This window comes from Kalmanozyma brasiliensis (assembly GCF_000497045.1).
Source record: "Kalmanozyma brasiliensis GHG001 unplaced genomic scaffold PSEUBRA_SCAF1, whole genome shotgun sequence".
Classification (NCBI taxonomy): Eukaryota; Fungi; Basidiomycota; class Ustilaginomycetes; order Ustilaginales; genus Kalmanozyma; species Kalmanozyma brasiliensis.
Genome location: NW_015961948.1, coordinates 1,162,155 through 1,178,992, shown reverse-complemented (window position 1 = coordinate 1,178,992; position 16,838 = coordinate 1,162,155). Strand labels below are relative to the sequence as shown.

At 57.4% G+C, this 16,838-nt stretch overlaps 6 protein-coding genes across 6 annotated transcripts; 3 read left to right on the top strand and 3 right to left on the bottom strand.

Moving 5' to 3' along the window:
* Window positions 1–625: 625 nt before the first annotated feature.
* On the top strand, window positions 626–1,600 carry PSEUBRA_000460 (Peroxisomal biogenesis factor 11; the record flags this gene model as incomplete). The annotated part of the gene is made up of 1 exon (XM_016436050.1): window positions 626–1,600. The coding sequence occupies one exon, from the start codon at window positions 626–628 to the stop codon at window positions 1,598–1,600; it is 975 nt and encodes a 324-aa protein (XP_016295044.1).
* A 148-nt stretch (window positions 1,601–1,748) lies between these two features.
* PSEUBRA_000459 (SAP30-binding protein) lies at window positions 1,749–2,765 on the bottom strand (the record flags this gene model as incomplete). The annotated part of the gene is made up of 3 exons (XM_016436046.1): window positions 1,749–2,507; window positions 2,570–2,679; window positions 2,759–2,765. The coding sequence occupies 3 exons, from the start codon at window positions 2,763–2,765 to the stop codon at window positions 1,749–1,751; spliced, it is 876 nt and encodes a 291-aa protein (XP_016295043.1).
* Window positions 2,766–3,059: 294 nt separating this feature from the next.
* PSEUBRA_000458 (uncharacterized protein) lies at window positions 3,060–3,479 on the top strand (the record flags this gene model as incomplete). Its single annotated transcript, XM_059464385.1, has 1 exon — window positions 3,060–3,479. One exon carries the CDS (start codon window positions 3,060–3,062, stop codon window positions 3,477–3,479), a length of 420 nt encoding a protein of 139 aa, XP_059321055.1.
* A 1,651-nt stretch (window positions 3,480–5,130) lies between these two features.
* On the top strand, window positions 5,131–8,373 carry PSEUBRA_000457 (uncharacterized protein; the record flags this gene model as incomplete). Its single annotated transcript, XM_059464384.1, has 2 exons — window positions 5,131–5,641; window positions 5,732–8,373. The coding sequence occupies 2 exons, from the start codon at window positions 5,131–5,133 to the stop codon at window positions 8,371–8,373; spliced, it is 3,153 nt and encodes a 1,050-aa protein (XP_059321054.1).
* A 1,032-nt stretch (window positions 8,374–9,405) lies between these two features.
* Window positions 9,406–13,308, bottom strand: PSEUBRA_000456 (DENND6; the record flags this gene model as incomplete). The annotated part of the gene is made up of 1 exon (XM_059464383.1): window positions 9,406–13,308. One exon carries the CDS (start codon window positions 13,306–13,308, stop codon window positions 9,406–9,408), a length of 3,903 nt encoding a protein of 1,300 aa, XP_059320980.1.
* Window positions 13,309–14,952: 1,644 nt separating this feature from the next.
* Window positions 14,953–16,002, bottom strand: PSEUBRA_000455 (Ribosomal protein S9; the record flags this gene model as incomplete). Its single annotated transcript, XM_016436048.1, has 2 exons — window positions 14,953–15,202; window positions 15,824–16,002. The coding sequence occupies 2 exons, from the start codon at window positions 16,000–16,002 to the stop codon at window positions 14,953–14,955; spliced, it is 429 nt and encodes a 142-aa protein (XP_016295041.1).
* Window positions 16,003–16,838: the final 836 nt, after the last annotated feature.

Sequence of the window (16,838 nt, the reverse complement as noted above, 5' to 3'; positions counted from 1 at the left end):
GCACATACCGCATCATTCAAGCCGCATGGGATTCTTGAAGGTCGCCTCAAACGAGACTGTCTGCCATGAGTGAAGGTGGGCTCGAGGCGTATCTGAAGCGTCTTGTAGCAAGACGTGCAACGGCGTTGATGCCAGCCTGCTGTTGCAGACGCACTTTCACGCTCGACAGGCTCCTTGCTGTGCTGCTTGAAAAGTCAGGGTCCTGCCTCTCGCTGGCCGGCGTTTTGTTGCCCTTCTGGCAAGCGAGCCGAGTTCGCGTTGAAAATTGAGATTTCTTGGGGAAGAGAAGGCCCTCCCGCTTCTCAGAAGGCGTCGCGGAGGGTCTGAGCCGGTTAGATCGGTAAAGTGCTTGCAAATGCGCGTCTTGCCGGAGGTCATCGGCTTGGAAGCATCTTCCACTCAGAACAGACGCACGTTTCACATCAACACCAGCTCTTCGATTGTTCCCTCTTCCTACAGCACGACAGCTTCCGCCTTGCGCTTCAGCTAGTGACCGTTCGCGACCACAAGACTTCAGGCTCGTCGCAACTGACTCTGCTTCATCAGGCAACGGATCTGCCAATCGAACGCTTTCCATCAGCAACGGTGACATCGAGCCTAACGCGACCAACTGCTACTCATCACAATGTCGAAACCGGCACCATCAGGAGCAGCGGCGATGAGGCGACCATCGCGCACGCCCAATCCGACCGACAAGATCCTCGGTGTCTTCTCCAACGTCGAGCCATCGCCGACGCTCGACCACATGATCCGCTACCTCTCCACCTGGTCGGGCACGGACAAGTGTCTCATGCTCACTCAATACTCGTCCAAGCTCGTCATCGCTCTGCTCAACCTCCAGTACGCACTGCGACTGCGCTTGCTCGGCATCAAATCCACCAAGCCCTCATCCGTTGGGCAACGAGTGGCCAAGCTCAGCTCGCTCATTAGCGATGCTAGGATGCTGTACCGTATCTGGGGCATTCTGCCGATCATCAAGTGGATGATCGGGCTGGAGAGGTCGCCGCCTCCGACACGACTTCTGCACAACATCGAGCGCATTCAGGGCTGGTCCATGCTGGCGTACTGCCCGATGGAGGCGCTGGCCTATCTGGGAAGCCACGGTGTTGTCTCGGTGCCGACTACGATTCAGAACGCCTTCTGGCTTTGGGGCTCGCGGTTCTGGGCGCTCTACGTGGGTCTGCAACTGCTCCACCTCGTCGAGGACAACCGACTTCTTCGACTGCGCGCAAAGGCACTCGAGCGCTCCCGCGGTCACCCTACACCCAACAAGATCCAGATCAACACCAACGGCTACCTCCCCTCCTCGGGCGCAAACACGCCAGCAGCCTCCGAAAAGTCCGGCTCTGCGTCGCAGGAACAGGTCATCACGCGCAGGATGTGGGACGAGTTGGACGACAGGAAAGCCGCCATCCTCAACGAGCTCTGGGTCAACCTGGGCTATCTGCCGCTCACCATCCACTGGTCTTGTACGAAGGGGTTGATCTCGGATGGCTGGGTGGGACTGTTTGGTACCATCGCGGCCATGGCTGGATTGCGGTCGGGTTGGAAGAACAGCGCTGCTCCGCCAGTGCCCCCTGCTGCTGTAGCGAGTGCGTAGAAAGAGCATGTTTCGTGTTGTTGTAGCACTCTTCAGGCCAATACACGGTCATACGGCGCTATTTCTTTTGGTGAATCGTTGCGTTGTGTGCATGGGTATATAGCGGTGATGGACATGATGATGTGAAAAAGTGTGCGAACGACTGCGATCACCGCAACCGCTTCTGCGATCCGCTGTGACTATTCGACGACCGCCGCTTGCCAGCACTCTTGGAGCCATCGTCATGCCGCCCCTTTTGAAAGTCGATGCTGGTCCTGTGTCGCCGTGCGCGGTCGGCTGCTGCCTTCTTGTCGCTCGCCTCCCGATCCTGCCTCTGCTCTGCCGCTATTGGGTCTCCTCTAATCAGATCCTCCTCGCTGAATGGGAACTTTGCCCTCCAGCTCCCCGCCTTTCTTCCCGTATCTAGGCTTGTAAAGTTCGACCGTGTCTCGTCGATCCCCAGGAACTCGACGAGCTGTGAGTAGACGTGTGGATTATTGAACGACCGATTCTCCATGAGCGACTGGTTGAAATGCGTTCCCTTTCGCTTGAGATGGTGGAACCTTTCTACGGTCTGATGCACCGTTTCTGGAAGCTGTAGTCTCTCCTTATATTCTGGATCGAAGAACATCATGTCTTCTGGTTCGAGACCCCAGAACGGCCTTGGCTCCCAATCCACCGCCGAATACGCAACCGCCGGTTGTGGCGGAGGGAACAAGACAGACATGTCCCGGAACAGCTCGGGATCACCCACCTCACGCAAGACGCGGTCTGCGAAGAAGTCCTTCATCTGCTTCTCCGTGCCGCGGATCTTGTTGCTGGGCGGGACGTTGGAACGTGGTGATAACGCCGGGGTGTCGGAGGTCTCGAAGAAGGGCTTGCTGTGCGGGCCCGCCTTGGGCGGGAAGTCCTCGTCGTAGTCCGAGCCCTCGGGGTATGGGGTGACGGCTTGAGATACGTCTTGGCGGACTCGTGAGCGTCTGCTCGGACGGATCGCTTCTTCTGGTTAGAATAGTCTGCCTGGTCGCCCGCGAGCACGTAGTCCGGCGTGCTCTCTGGATGGTCCGAGTCGCAGTCGGCCGCGTTCTGATGTCGAATGTCTGTGGGGATGCAGAGCGGCGATGCAACGAAGCTCATTAGCAAGTGGTCAGATCTGTGCGGAGACGAAGACCTACTTACTTGGCATCGCAGCTGTGCCGCCGTCGATCGTGCACTTGCTACTCGTATGAAGCCGTTCGAGGTCAAGGCATGGGTAAGGATCCGCAAGTGATGGTGGTGGTTGGTGAAGGTGGAGGCTTCGAATATTTGATCGGTGTTAGACCACTCGTTCCAATCACGTGCTCAGCAGGCTGGAAGAAAAGTGGGAAGCTTCAACACTTTACGAAGTCACCGTCCAACACCATCTTGCTTTCATCACAGAGGTCGACCACACCGGACATTCTTCCTTCAAGGCTCTCCTGAATCACTTCATAGTGTCATCATGATCTTCGCGTCAACATCACGACTCCTGGCGAGCGTCGCTGCGCCGGCCTTCAGCGCACTCCGAAGCCCCTCTGCAGCATCATCCTCCAAGCTCGCGTCTCCACTCCAGACTCTGCCTGCAGCCCGCCCCTTCTCATCATCAAGCATCGCAGCATCGAGTCCGCGGACAAAACACCTCGCACAACACGGCAGCGGCGGCAAGCCCAAATCGCATTCGGGCACCAAGAAGCGCTGGTCACCACTCGGAGGCGGTAGCGGCAAGGCGTATCAGCTCACATTCAAGCGTGGTCTCGCAGGAAAGAGCCATTTGAACTCCGGCATGGCTAGGGATAGACTCAACAACCTCGGCGGAACAGCGCTGAGTCCAAGAGGCAGGATCAACAGGACGTTGCGGAGGCTGCTCGGGCCAAGCCTTTGATGCATCTCGGATCGATTTGACGTAGACGGCCCTTCTAGATCGCGAGGAGTGACGCTTTTGGACCATCACACTACTTTTGGTGTATCACACACTCCGACGATCTCACACGCTGAACATCACATACGCTCATCATCGCATCACACGCGATGGTCTGTAGGGATCAAGGTTTAGCTTCGGCATGATCACACTCGCTACGATCACGTTCACGATACGGGCAGCCGACGGAAGAGCTAGTCAAGCTTCGTCTCTAGCACCCTCATTTGCAGCTCTTGCCACAAAGCTTTCTACCTGCATATCTCGACTCAGCATCACACATCACATCAACACGTTCCGCACCATCACCTGTACACTACACTCCAATCAGAACGCTCACACGTCGATCTACCCTCTATCTTCCGATCGCGAAGCTTTAGCTCAACGTCGGATCTTTCATCTGGAGGCAAACCTTATTTGGCTCCGAATGCAGCGAAGGCGACTTGCTCGAGCCGTGAAGCTGAGCTAGAGCGATAGCTGTAGGAACACGCTTTCAGCTCCGCTCAAATGAAGTCCGTGGCGAAGCGGAGCGTTGTTCTCTTTCCAAGGAAACGACTCAGAGCTTCAGCTCCGGCCGAGCACGAAACGCTAACTCTAATCCTACGTCTTCACACAGCTTTTACGCGAGAATTTGACCAACTCCGTGGTGGAGCGGAGCGTTGTACAGTAACGCATCAGCGCGATGATCACCAGCAGCTTCAATCAGCCCGGAACTCTAACTCTATTCCTTCATAACCGCACACGTCAGACCGATGCGCGATCGTCCGCGTCGAACCAAACAACAGATCTCGTTTCATCTCAGCCCGAAACCCTAATTTGGCTTCTGTATCATCACACATCACCGAACCATCACACAGCTTCTTTCGATGGCTGCAGCTGCCGCAGCGCATGGTGTCGGAAGGTCTCCCGCACCTTACACAAAGTTGTTCCGCACCACCTCACACTACCTGTTCGTCTTCACACGGCTCAGTCTGTCTCTCTCCGAGCTATCACACGCCCTAGTTCATCTCTCTGAACAATCACATCGCCGGATCGATGCGGAGCATCGTAGCTGCCGCAGCACACATGTGTTCCGCACCTCACACAGCGTTCTCAGGCACTTCAGCAGTGAGTGCGGGTAGCCTCTCAGCACGATGCGGGATCTCCGTATAGCGTACACGTTGGAAAGATCGAGCTCGACTCAGCCCGGCCTGGAAAGCATATAAGCAGGCCCCTTGATCGTCTCCTCCCCCTTTCCGCCCCTCACCCGACTTTCCTGACACACTCAACACCACGACTGGAGCACACACTCCACGCACGCACACCTCAAGACACATCTCACGCACATACACCTCAATACACACACCACACTCACATCGTCTCAAAGATAGCCACAACCGTCTTCACACATCACCATCCCTTTCGCGCCTCCGAACTCCTGCTCATCCATCAAACCTTCTCAAGACTCTTCACGGCCCAATCTCCTACGTCTTTCTCGTTCATCTTTGCCGGCATCTCTGCCTCCGTCTCCGCGCTTCAAGCTCCTGTTCCTGCGATTCGACTGACTCGGCCTGTTTCGTCCTAGATACTCTATACAAAACCCCATAAAAAAGTCACTGTCCAGTCATCAGCTTCCATCATGTTCTTCGACGGCATTGGTATCGACCTTCACTTCATTCACGAGCAGCTCGGCACACCTCCGCAGGCAGCTCAGACCTTTGGCGCCTTCCACCATGCTGGACGGCGAACGCGCCCGGACGCCAAGGCCATGGTCGCTGCCTTCCTACTCAACGAAACGGACCAAAGCATGGAGAGGTACGCGTACCCGTATGCTACTTCTGTCAACAGCAACGCTTCCTCGAGCTACAGCGACGGTGCGGACCACAAGGAGCTCGTAACTCTCAACGCCCATCACACGTGTGATCAGGCGACCTTCCTGGCCCGCATCTGGCGATCGGACACCGTCCTCGGCACTAGCGGGACGAAAGAAGACGACAGGGTTTCGGTCAAGATTCTCCAGAACGTCCCTGGACAGGAATCTGTGGTCCTACACGAAGCTGGACCTTTCGCATTTCCTGCCAACAAGAAGTCCCTCTGGATCGACACTGGTTCCACTGCCGCGTACATGAAATACGACATCTGCGTTGAAGGTAAGCGGCAAGTCAACTCCTCGTCACGGACTCGAAATGTTCATGTGAAGCTGACCAATCCCTGACTTTCTTGTTGTTCTCCTTGATCAGTCGAACGACCCGGCAAAACGCAAACGATCAAGGCCACGTATGTACATCAACGTCAGTCCAACTTTGTCGCTGCGTTCCCTGGTGTACGCGTCGACCAGGTGGGCTACGTGCCATCACTTCATCCACGTGTCGTCGTTCCTGGCTCCGAGGACGAATTCGAGCTCTGCAAGCACATCGAGGCGCACATCGGAGGCACCAGTGCCAATCCTACTGTTGTAGAGGTCGGTGCCACTCGATCTCAGAAGAATGATGGCGCTACCCGGGTCCCCGCTTCTGCCTCTATCTCGCAGACGACCTCGCCCGCCTTGAGCGAGCTTCCGATGCCGCCACATGCTTTCAAGACTCTGATTGGATCTCCTCCGGCCGGCAGTCAATCGACAGAACAAGCTCCCACGCCCTCGGCTTCTTCGCCAGCAGAGGCCGACGTGACCGCTCAGCATGCGAACGTTCCTCAGCCCAGCCAACCGTCTCCTGCCTTGCCCTACCTATCCTGGCAAAGGATCCGTGGAGCCGCGGCTTCGGCCATGGCACCCATACTCCCGAGCACCTCTCCCGGTCTGGCTTCGGCTGTGCTCCCTCCGTCGTCCCAGATGTCTGCACAGAGCATCAGCCGAGACCAAGCGTCGACCATGGACACTTCCGCAGTTGGATCCTCGTTCGGTCTCCAGCCTCCTCTCCAATCGCAGGGTGCCGCAGAAGCCAACGGATCAGAGACTCAGTCGGTGGATGGGGCCGCTCAGGTGGCTCGATTCATCGTCGAAATGTCCGACATACTCCAGGAGGCTGCAGACGACTTGGGTTGTGGAGCAGATTCTCAGCAGCGTGGCGATGTTAGCGCCAAGGATCAAGCTATGCAGACGGATGCAGCTCCACAGAATGCAGGCATAACCGGCGTGAGCTACGTCCAGGGCTCGGATGTCAACATGGCAAGCGCAGAGGCAGGAACTTCGTTGTCGTCCAATGGGCCCCTTCTGCTGCCTGCTGGCTCTGGTCAGCCGTCCGGCAGTCACACGAAGCCCGCTACCGATCCTGCGATGGATGTCGACATGGAAGATGGAGAGCGAGTCAGTCTGCCTCAGGGTCCCAGTGTCGCCAACGACGTCTGCGCCGACCTCAATCCATCCGGTGGATCCGCGAACATGGCAGCCAGCCAAGCTTCGGGCACACAGACCGGCGTACCTTCCGCTCCCGACAACGACGATCGCGACCTCAACGGTCAAGCCACCGGAATGACTGACGCGGTTCCGCTCAACGACAACGCAGGGAACAGCTCGACTGGACAGATAGTCGTTCCACCTTCGACGGACTCTGATGTGCCACTGGCCCAGCTGCACGCAAACCAGTTTGCATGCAACGGCTCCGTGGCCGGATCGATGATTCAGTCCGGCCGTCGAGGCTCACTTCGCGCGAGTGCCAGCGTGACTAGCAGTCAAGTTGCTCGCCGACGAACTGTAGCGCGCCGAATTCCCGCCTCGGTTGCCGCTTCCGTTCGATCTTCATCGATGGCATCCACGATCTCAGATGCAGTACTGTGCAGAATCCCACCCGAGCGAAAGAGAGAGATCGGCGAATACTTGACCAAACTGATCGAAGATGACAAGCGCCCTGACAAGGAGAAGATGCATAAGCTTGGAGAACAACTAGACACAGCGGATCGCACTTTGGAGACGGCCACGCAAAACTACATTCGGCTCAAGACGCTCAACAGCACGGAGCAAGAGAGGACGAAGAATGCGCTCAAGCTCAAGCGCGAGGCAGCAAATCTGGTTCGGAGCGCTTACGGCATGCAGATCGATGATTTCAGAGCCATTCGAGGCGGGGGATCGCGCATCGGCAGCGATCGAGCACGCAGCAGAAGCCGCACGGTGGAGAGGGAGTCGGAACCTGTCTTCCTGGGGATCAATAGGTCGCGGGCGACTTCGCGAGCACCTTCGGAAGTGCCACCCCACCTCTTCACCCGAGAACGTCTCAGTCCAGCTCCCGGAGAGCTCGCCAGAGGTGCTGGCTCAGTTGCAGGCGGAGTCGGGCCGGCTAGGAGCCGTGATACCTCCGTGGCCCGCAGCAACCGAAGCACCACGCCAGCGCTTGTGGCGACTTGCAAGCCCGGCAACTTCGCAGATCTACTGCAGAACCCGCCAAAGGCGATCAAGCGTTTAAAGAGCGTCATGAACGGCTATGCGGGGTCGGCGACCAGCCAGACATCTACTGTGCGAGCCCAGTCCCTGATGAATCTCGATGAAGACGAAGCGAACGTGATCCCTAAGGGTACTTTCGTGACTGGATGGCTGTCCAGGCACACCGGTTCACGTACGGTCAGTCGGGCCGGCACTCCGGGCTCTGCGTTTGGGCCCATGGCACCACCTGCCGCTCTCCGAAAGTCGTTCTCCAATGTCGACACTCCAATCGAGATCGAGGACGACGATGCCACCGTCCGTGCCGACAACAGCGCCATTCGCCAGGGCAAGCAGCGCGAGCGATCGCGCGCCGGCTCAGTCGTTAGCCAGGTCAGCAACATAAGCGCGCGCCAACAGCGCGCCGAGCCCAAGCAGATGTCTCTCACCCTTGGCGTCATGGATGGCAGCGACCCTTCTGCTCCTATCACTATCGAGGACAACGACGCTGAGGCTATGCAGCAGATCTAAATCTCGTACCATAGGTTTCGATCTGCCTCGGCGGCAGCTTCGCGCATGTCCGGATCAACCACACTCATTGAACAAACATTTCACACAGGCGATCCTCCGCCAGCAACTGGCTCGATTTAGCAGCCTTGATCATGCAACTGCTACATCCAGCCACTGCAAAGAGGGGAGGGAGGGAGGGCGAGAAGGTACCGCAACTCAAGGTACTTCTCGGGGCTCGATGTGCGCCTACTCGGTCTGCATCGCCATTCATCGCATCGCTACGATAGACCACACACAATCTTTTGTGTTCCGACCACGCACCATGCACCGTCGTTTGCAAATCGTCGTCCACCACTCCGCATGGATAGAAGCCGTCAGCAACAATCTTTCCATTCTTGCCTTGACTAAAACCTTGTCGAAACGACACTCGTTGCATCTGCCCTCGCAAACGCGCATCCCCGGCCTCGATCCACATCATTCGCTTCCTCGCCGGTCACCTCTGCACCTCTGCACATACCGTCTCTAGCGCTGGCCGAACCCATCTCAATACCCCATTACTGCAGGCGCGCGTCCACTCCGTCCATTCCTGCCTCGTCATCCCGAACTTACGCCCTAGCTCAGGCCTGCCGCTCCTTCGCATCGCTCGCAAGGCAAGCACTCTCGCTCGTTCATCGCACGGCACAATCTGCCACAAGCATGGTCCACCACCACACTGTCTGCTCCGGGCATCCCTCAAGACTTCCTGCCTTTAGATCGAGCACGGCCGCTCCTTCCCTTGTACTTTAAGCCACGACCATCCCCCTCGCAAACCCGCTCGTCGCCCTCAGGCGAAGCATCACACCCTCACCTCATGTCGCTCGAACACCCCTCGTCATCGCCTGATCGCATGCCATTTCAAGCTCCCTCATCATCCCACGCGTCAACTTGTCGCTCGCACGCACCGTGTCGAGCAGGCTTGTCACAAATCAAATCCCCTTTCATCCCCGTCTCACGGTCTGTGTGTGTGTCTTGCTGAGGCGTCGCAGTCGTCTGAGATTGCACGGTTCTTGCAGTCTACTTAGGCCGTCTCAACGAGCTCTGCAGATCGTCCGGCAACGTCATGCACAACCTCTCCAACTGCTCCATCAGCCTCTTCTTCTGCTCCCTCAGTCTCTTTTCCGTCGTCGCAGCGTCCGCCGTTGACCCCATAGTCGGAGTATTCCTCCCCGACTCGTTCTCCTTCTTCACCGCGATCTGATCTGTTCTCCACCGACTCCCCGGTCCCGGCGCAGTAGGAGCAGTGAGCTGCACATCCACACTCCGAATCTCCTCCACCAGCCGACCGTACAGGTCGATCGTCTCAATTTCGCCCTTTGTATGGCCGAAGGTGGTCACGTCGCCCTGCAGCAGCGAAGCAATGTATCGCCTGCGCTGCTCCTCCTCCGCCGCGGCCACACGCGAGTGCAGCCACAGGGAGAAGTTGGGACACCGCAAAAAGTCCAAATACAGACTCTGCCTCACGCTCGCACCCGTCGGCAGGGAGCGTGATCGAATGGCCAACGGTGTTCCGTGTGCTTTGAGCGACGCGAGGAAGTCGGTGGTGTTGAAAGGTCGAATGCGCGGCACCTCGCTAGGCGAACTTAAGTCGAATGATGCAGGCACGAGGGAGGCCACGTACCGATTGAGCGGGGCGAGAAAACGCTCGGTGAGATCGGCAAAGTAGCGTCGCATGGCGACGTTTGCTGCGAGAATGTCAGCTTCTGAACCCGACTTGGCAAGGTCCTGCAACCGCTTGAGCAAGGCGCGGTCCTTGGAGATGCGTCGTTTGCGTTTTGTTGTGAAGCCAGGAATGTGATCCGGTCCACCACCACCTGCGCCTTGGCCGCCACCAATTCCCGAGTTGGGCTTCTTGCCAGAAGGCGCACCTGCAAACCCACTCCCACTGCCACCTGCACCATGCTTGATCTGGATCAGCTTCACCGCCGCCTTGCCCACTCGCAACACGTGGGGCCAGTGCCCGCACGCAGTCGCGAAGAATGGATTCGTCGACGCGATGAGTGTCCCCGCCTGCGGCTTGTTCTTCGTCACCAGCGTGCGAAAGTCGTAGTCGTGGATGTGGAAATACGGTCTAAAGTCACCGGCGTACGGGATTGGCCGGATGAGGTCCAGCATGTGCCAAACTGCTTCAGACGCGATCTTGGGTTCCGGAGCGATGACCAGGATGGGTTCGGCAAGCAGCACGCATTCCCACAGGAGCCAGAGGTCGGAGAGGGCTTGTTGGAAGGTGTGGAAGAGCGAGGTGGTGGGGATGGAGGCGAGGAGCGGGCCTTCGGGCGAGGGTTCGGAGATGTGCGGCGCGAGGGTGCCGTTGGCACTGGGCTGGCGCGAGCGCGAGCGGATGGTTGCCGTGGCGGCGTTCATGAAGCCACCTGATGAGGTGGAGCCGGGCGCTGACAGGGTGGCTTGCATCGGCGCTGACTCGGCGCTGGGCGAGTTTTGCGGTTGCTGTCCGAACGGGATGGCTGCCGTGATGATGCTGCCTAGCAACGGCAGTGTGAGGATGGTGCCCGGGTGCGGCGCCGGCCAGGACATGATGTCGTTCGCAAAGGCCTCGAACATCGACATGCCGTGCTCGAAATAGAGCGGGCCCAGTCTAGCAACCACTTCGCTGAAAAGTCCAACCAGCGGCAGGTGCGACAGGATGACGACCGACTTTTGGAAGTAGCCACGTCGGTTGGTCGCGTCCGGCTTTTGTCGGAAGAAGACGTAGCCATAGATGTAGCTGCTGCTCGTGCTGTTGCCCGCTGCGCGTTTCGAGTTGATGAGATCGCTAGTGGGCACAGACTGGTTCGTGCTCGCTGGGATGGTGCTGCCGGTGGACGTTGCGCTCGAGTCCACCGAGGCAGCCGGAACGGTGGTATCGCCGTCATCATCGGCCGAAGCCGAGCTCGTGGAGTGCGCGCTGCTGTGTCGGTCGTGCGACATATGCCTCGACATCGCGGACGAGCCGGAAGATGAAAAGAGCTTCTGCGTAAGCCTCTCGTGGAACGACGTCGTGGGAGGCGCACTTGCCGGTGTGACATCGATCCCACCATTGCGCAGATTCACGTTGGATGTCGGCCTGGACAAAGACTGGGAAGGACCCGACGACGGAGCAGAGGCGTCCCTGAAAGCTGATTTGGGCGGCACGGGCGGAGCCGTGGACGAGGACAGACTTTGACCAGCATCAGGGGCTCCCTTCTTGAGCATGGCATTCTGCAAAGCTGTCTTGTTCAGCGAGGGTCTAGGGGTCTCGTCATCACCTAAAGTCGACGGCTGTTGCAGCGCATCGTTGAGCGTCTTGATGGTCGGCGGCTCGGAAACAGACGAATTGAGCGGCACTTCGCGCACTCGCCAAGAGAAGACGAGGGAGCCGTCGTCGAAGATCGAGGTGTCCGGGAAAGAGGAGAAAGCGATGTTGTCGCGTTCCTCGCGGCTGATGCCGAGAGGAGGGTATAGGAACTCTAAGTCCGGACCAAGCTCGAGGTCAAAGTTGACGCAGCCCACCGAGAGCACCCAGCGCTGCATGCTTTCGCGGTCGAGATTGAGTGAGTTGAGTTGCTTCGGCGGGGCGAGCTTGGGTGTTGCGGCTGCCTTTGTTGGGTAAAGACCAGCGAGAGCTGCTTTGCCGCCTGACGAAGGTCCCCGCGATGCAGGTCGAGATGTGGGCGGTGACTTTGTGTGAGAACTCGTCCTGCCTGATGCTGGTCGTGCTGCCGTGGTTGAGCCACTCGCCTGACCGTCGAGAGGAGAGTGAGAGTGATCGGCGGAAAAGGTAGGGGTCCTCGGAGACGGGGCTTGCAGAGAGGTTCTCCTGCTGGGCAGAGGCCGTCTGTTTGTGTTGCTGGACTCTGACGTTCTTGGCGAGTCCAGATCGAGGAAGCTCGTCAGAGAAGGCGATGAGGGACTCGTGCCTGATACACTGAGCGCTTCTGCACCGAGATCACCGTAGCCGTTGCCGACCGAGGTACGTTTGGATGCGTCACGGAAAGAAGTGGCTCGTGGAGGTGCACTGGGTCCGCCTCCACCGACCGGCAAGCGATCCTGCAGAGGTGGAAGCCCGGATCGGCGACTGCGGCGAGAAGAGCGACGAGAGATGGCCTCTGCGTCGATGGCTGTTGTGGAAGCGGTGGGTGAAGGATCGAGATCGGCTGCGAGCTGCTGCTCCAGCTCCTGCTCTACGCTTATTGCTTGCTTTTCAGTAACACCGGACGTTGCGAGGCGTGGAGATGACCACTTTGCATGAGTGATGGTGGTGGTGGATGCGAAGCTCTGCTGGGAAACGGATGGTGTCGGTCTGGATTTGGGTGGCACTGGCGGAGGCGTAGACGAGGGCAATGAGGCTTGCGCAGGAGCGGTCACAGGAGACGGAAGCTTTCGTGAAGCGGTTTCAGAGGCGGGACTCTCGGCCGCCGAGGTATAATTGGAGCTTGAAGAAGAGATGAGGGCGGCGCTAGGAACAAGATTGCTGGAAGCGGAGGATGAGGCCGCAGATGAAGAAGAGATGGAGGATGACGCGCCTCGGGAGGCGGGCACGTCGTTGCGAGCAGACTCATCCTGCAATGACATGGCAGCCAAGCGAGATGAAGTGGTCTGTTCTTTGGACGGCGGCGCTGGTATCGATTTCGATAAGCCCGTGCTGACGGGTGTCTGCGCGGAAGCGCCGATGTTGTAATGAATCGAAGAGACGTCGGCTGTGCCGTTGCTTGTGAGAGTCGGTCCATCCGAGCCTGTTCTTGAGTCTGGACGATTCAGGACGGAAGCCGCCGAGGCAACGGGACCCGGGTAAGAGGGCACTTCCATCAACTCAGCCTGCGAAGGTCGCCGCGGGATACCAGTGTCATCGTATGAGGTGGACGACGGTCGCGATTCAATCGCGAATAAGCCCAGGTCTCCGTCGCCTGTATTCGGGGACGATGCTGTGTGGAAAGCCGCCATTGTTTGTTCGGTTCGCAACGCCTTCCGAGCGTGCTGAGCGAGATGAAGAGCTGCCCCCGCGAGAAGATGCCTCTATTTTTGATGAGCAGACGGTGCTGTCGAGACTATGTTGAAGTTGCAGACGGGACTGTGCGCGATTGCAGCATGACCCGAAGAGTGTCCGAATGAGCGTGCTTGGCAGAGACCGAGGTGAAAGTCTCAATTGAGGCCGTGCGTATCGAGTGCGACAGATCAGACTTCGGCGCTGTCGTCCGAAAAGTCTAGTGGGTGAGATGAAGTTGAGGCGCACGAGTTGGTATTTACGCCAGAGGAGGCTATGACGCGTGTGCTCGTGCGAACGACGGGTATACGGGTGGAGGCGTGGAGTGAAGCAGCGGTGGCCCGTCTACCGGAGATCGTGGAATACTGAGAGCAAGCTGCTGGCTGATGTGCTGTGGTGTCGGTCAATTGACGTCCACAGATGAACGCTGAAGCGATGGTGGTTAAGGGTGACAGGGAGCAAGCACGCTTGACGATGACAAGAGCTGGTCAAGTGACGAGCGTCGAGTGGATGCAGCTTGAATGGATTGACAGAGCGGCGTCTGTTTCTCCCTTTTGTCGGTGAGCTGCATCAATTGCATTTGGGTCTCAGTGAGGGTTCCACACCTGAAGATCCACAGCGCTGTTTCACATCTCGTCACATCGTCACACTCACGCGCTGGCTGTCACTCGCTCGCCCGCTCGCTTTCTCCCTTGCCCATCCGCGTTGGATCTCAGGGCAGATGGTCGCGGTCACGGCGGAGAATCAAAATAATCAAATTAAATTCGGGTCTTTTTTGGCGACTTTTCTCACTGACCGCATCCAACCACGATGAGCAAATGGATCCGCTTGTTTGGACGGCAAACGTCAAAGACAGAGTCTCACCTTGCAAACCATGGGCTGAGACGAATCATTGCATTCGAGCCAACACAGGATGCTAGCAAGACCTTCATCCTTTCTAGATTGGCCGACGGCAGGGTGTCTAGCAGGCCAGAACGATACCAATGAGATCCATAGATCAGCTCGGCTCCAGCTTGACCGCTGCGTCGAGTTTCTCTTGCATTTCGCCAATGTCGATCAGCAAATGACGTCCAATAAGGGTCTGCCCGAGGCGCTGCTCTGCTGGTCGTGACAGCCGTGCATCGTGGAACATTTTCAAAGAGTCAAGGTGTTAGGCCTTGGGCTGAACTGCCTATGAGGGTCTCAACGTCGTCGACACCCGTCCAGACAGCTCGTTCCAGATTCAGACATGCACAGTCGTAGCATGGCCAACTCTCAACCAATCCGACATCAACACAGGCAGAAACTTTGGTTGCAACAAGAGTCTGGTTCATTTCGTGAATGCCAAATCTCCATTTTGAGGATTGTAGGATGAGAAAGTACTCTGATTGATGTACAAGGTGGGATTGCATGGTTGGAGCACACGATCGTCGAGTGCGATGCAGATATGTATGTGACTGTTTTGAGGTGGGAGACGCATTCGAGATGCAGAATCGAAAGGCACAGCTGAACCACCAAACTATGCTATCCGAGATGAGAACAGATGCGAGACCGGACCGAGAACACGAAACAGAAGCAACTCCATGACCCACAGAGGAGCCAAAAGAGCCGCAGTGTGAACGTATTTAACGGTACGATTTCTGGCGACGAGCACGGGCACCGTGACCACCGAACTTCTTGGGCTCCGATCGTCGGGTGTCGGCGATCAAAAGGGTGCGGTCGTAGGCAACGAACAGCTGGCGGAGCTCAAGAGCCGAAGCGGCGTCGTAGTACTTGGCATAGTAGGCGACCAGCGACTTGGCAATAGCCTGACGGATGGCGTAGATCTGCGAAGTGGCACCACCACCCGAAACACGGAGGCGGATGTCGACGGTGCTGTTGCATGAGGATAACAAGAGAGGAAGGATAGTCAGTCGACTGTTACTTGTTGAACGATTCATGCACGGTTTCGCGCAGCAAGGAGAATCCGGAGCAGTATCCTTCAGCGGCCGTCGTCCACGCGGTCCCATCTGGTTGATCTTCTGACCCCATGAAGTCGACCTCCATCCGTGCGTTCTCGACCAAGATTAGTGCAAACGATCTCCGGGGCAAGTGCGCAACGCTGTTCCGGCGACACGAGCCTACGACTTCGCCCGCCACTGACACCCGAACAATCAACGACCGACTGTGCCGTGTGAGCGCACCTGAGCTTCGAGACAAGAAGCATGGCACCGCTTCCATGCCTGCAGTAAGACGATCCTGACTGATGCGTCCGAGCGTATTGTCGAGTGCACGAAATACCAGCGACACCCTTCCAATGTTACAACCGTTGATCCCGGCGTCGCGAATGTCTGCTGCCTTTGACTGCGATCCCGACGTGTGATATCGATCTCCATCTTGTCTCCTTTGTCTTTCTGCTATCCCTGTGTCCGATTATCGATGCGATGCTGTTTCTTCTCTCTCTCTCTCCTTGCCTTTGTACTGCAATGTCGGTATATGTCGGTGCGGGATACTCACGAGAACTTGTCCTCACCAACAACGAGGACGGGCTCGAAGACCTTCCATCGGAGGATCTCGGGCTGGACGAGCGAGATGGGCTGGCCGTTGAGGCGGATGAGACCCTTGCCCTCCTTGCAGTGGGCGACGGCGGTGGCCGTCTTCTTCTTGCCGAAGCACGATACGGAAGGAGCGGACATGATGACTGTGTGTCGGAAGTGGTGGTTGAAGGTGCGTGTGCGATTGTGCAGATGGTTGATTGTAGGTAGGATAGTTGGACGAGTCACGAGAAGGACGAGTGACGAATTCGTATGCGGACAGGTGGTGCAGAGGTGGACGAAAGAAAGAGGTGCGATGCAAGAATAGTGTGTGTCGAGTGAGGATGTCGGTGCGAGATGTGAAGAATGTTGAAATTGTAGGTTGAGGTGTGCGTGTGAGGGAAGAGCAGCAAGCCGATGTACAGATAGTCAGCGTCTGTATTCCGTGTAGTGGGATCCTGCAATTTGCTATGAGCTAGCGACCGAGATTACCTACCTTCTTGATGATGCGGAGAGGTGGAAGAAGAAGGTATCAATCGATGGCGACGACCACACAAACCTCGAAACGGTGTCCACGGCTCACACGCTTCACTCGCTCGCTGCGGGTCACAACTGGAGAGTCGACCTTGAGGTTGCCCGTCGCTTTGAGGCTTCCAAGCAGCTCTGAACCGATCGCAGGTCGAACTGCGCGTCTGTTGCCTTGAATTTCATCGCTTGCGACCTCCAGGCGCTATTTCTGTGTTTGCGAGAGCAGAAGAGGCTTCGGCCGAGGTCACGTGCTAATAGTCGCCCAGACAAGATGTGTGCCACAGGTGTCTAACATTTCCATAATATCCATCGCCGATACGGTCTTACACGCACATCGCTCCCGATAAAGCACGGAGCTGATCACGCGGCTCCCGAAGCAATTTTTGAGTCGCCTCGGAAGAAATCAGCATCGAGCTCGTCGACTGCCGAGGCTAGCTATCTCGACCACCTACACCATCACCACCGTTCGA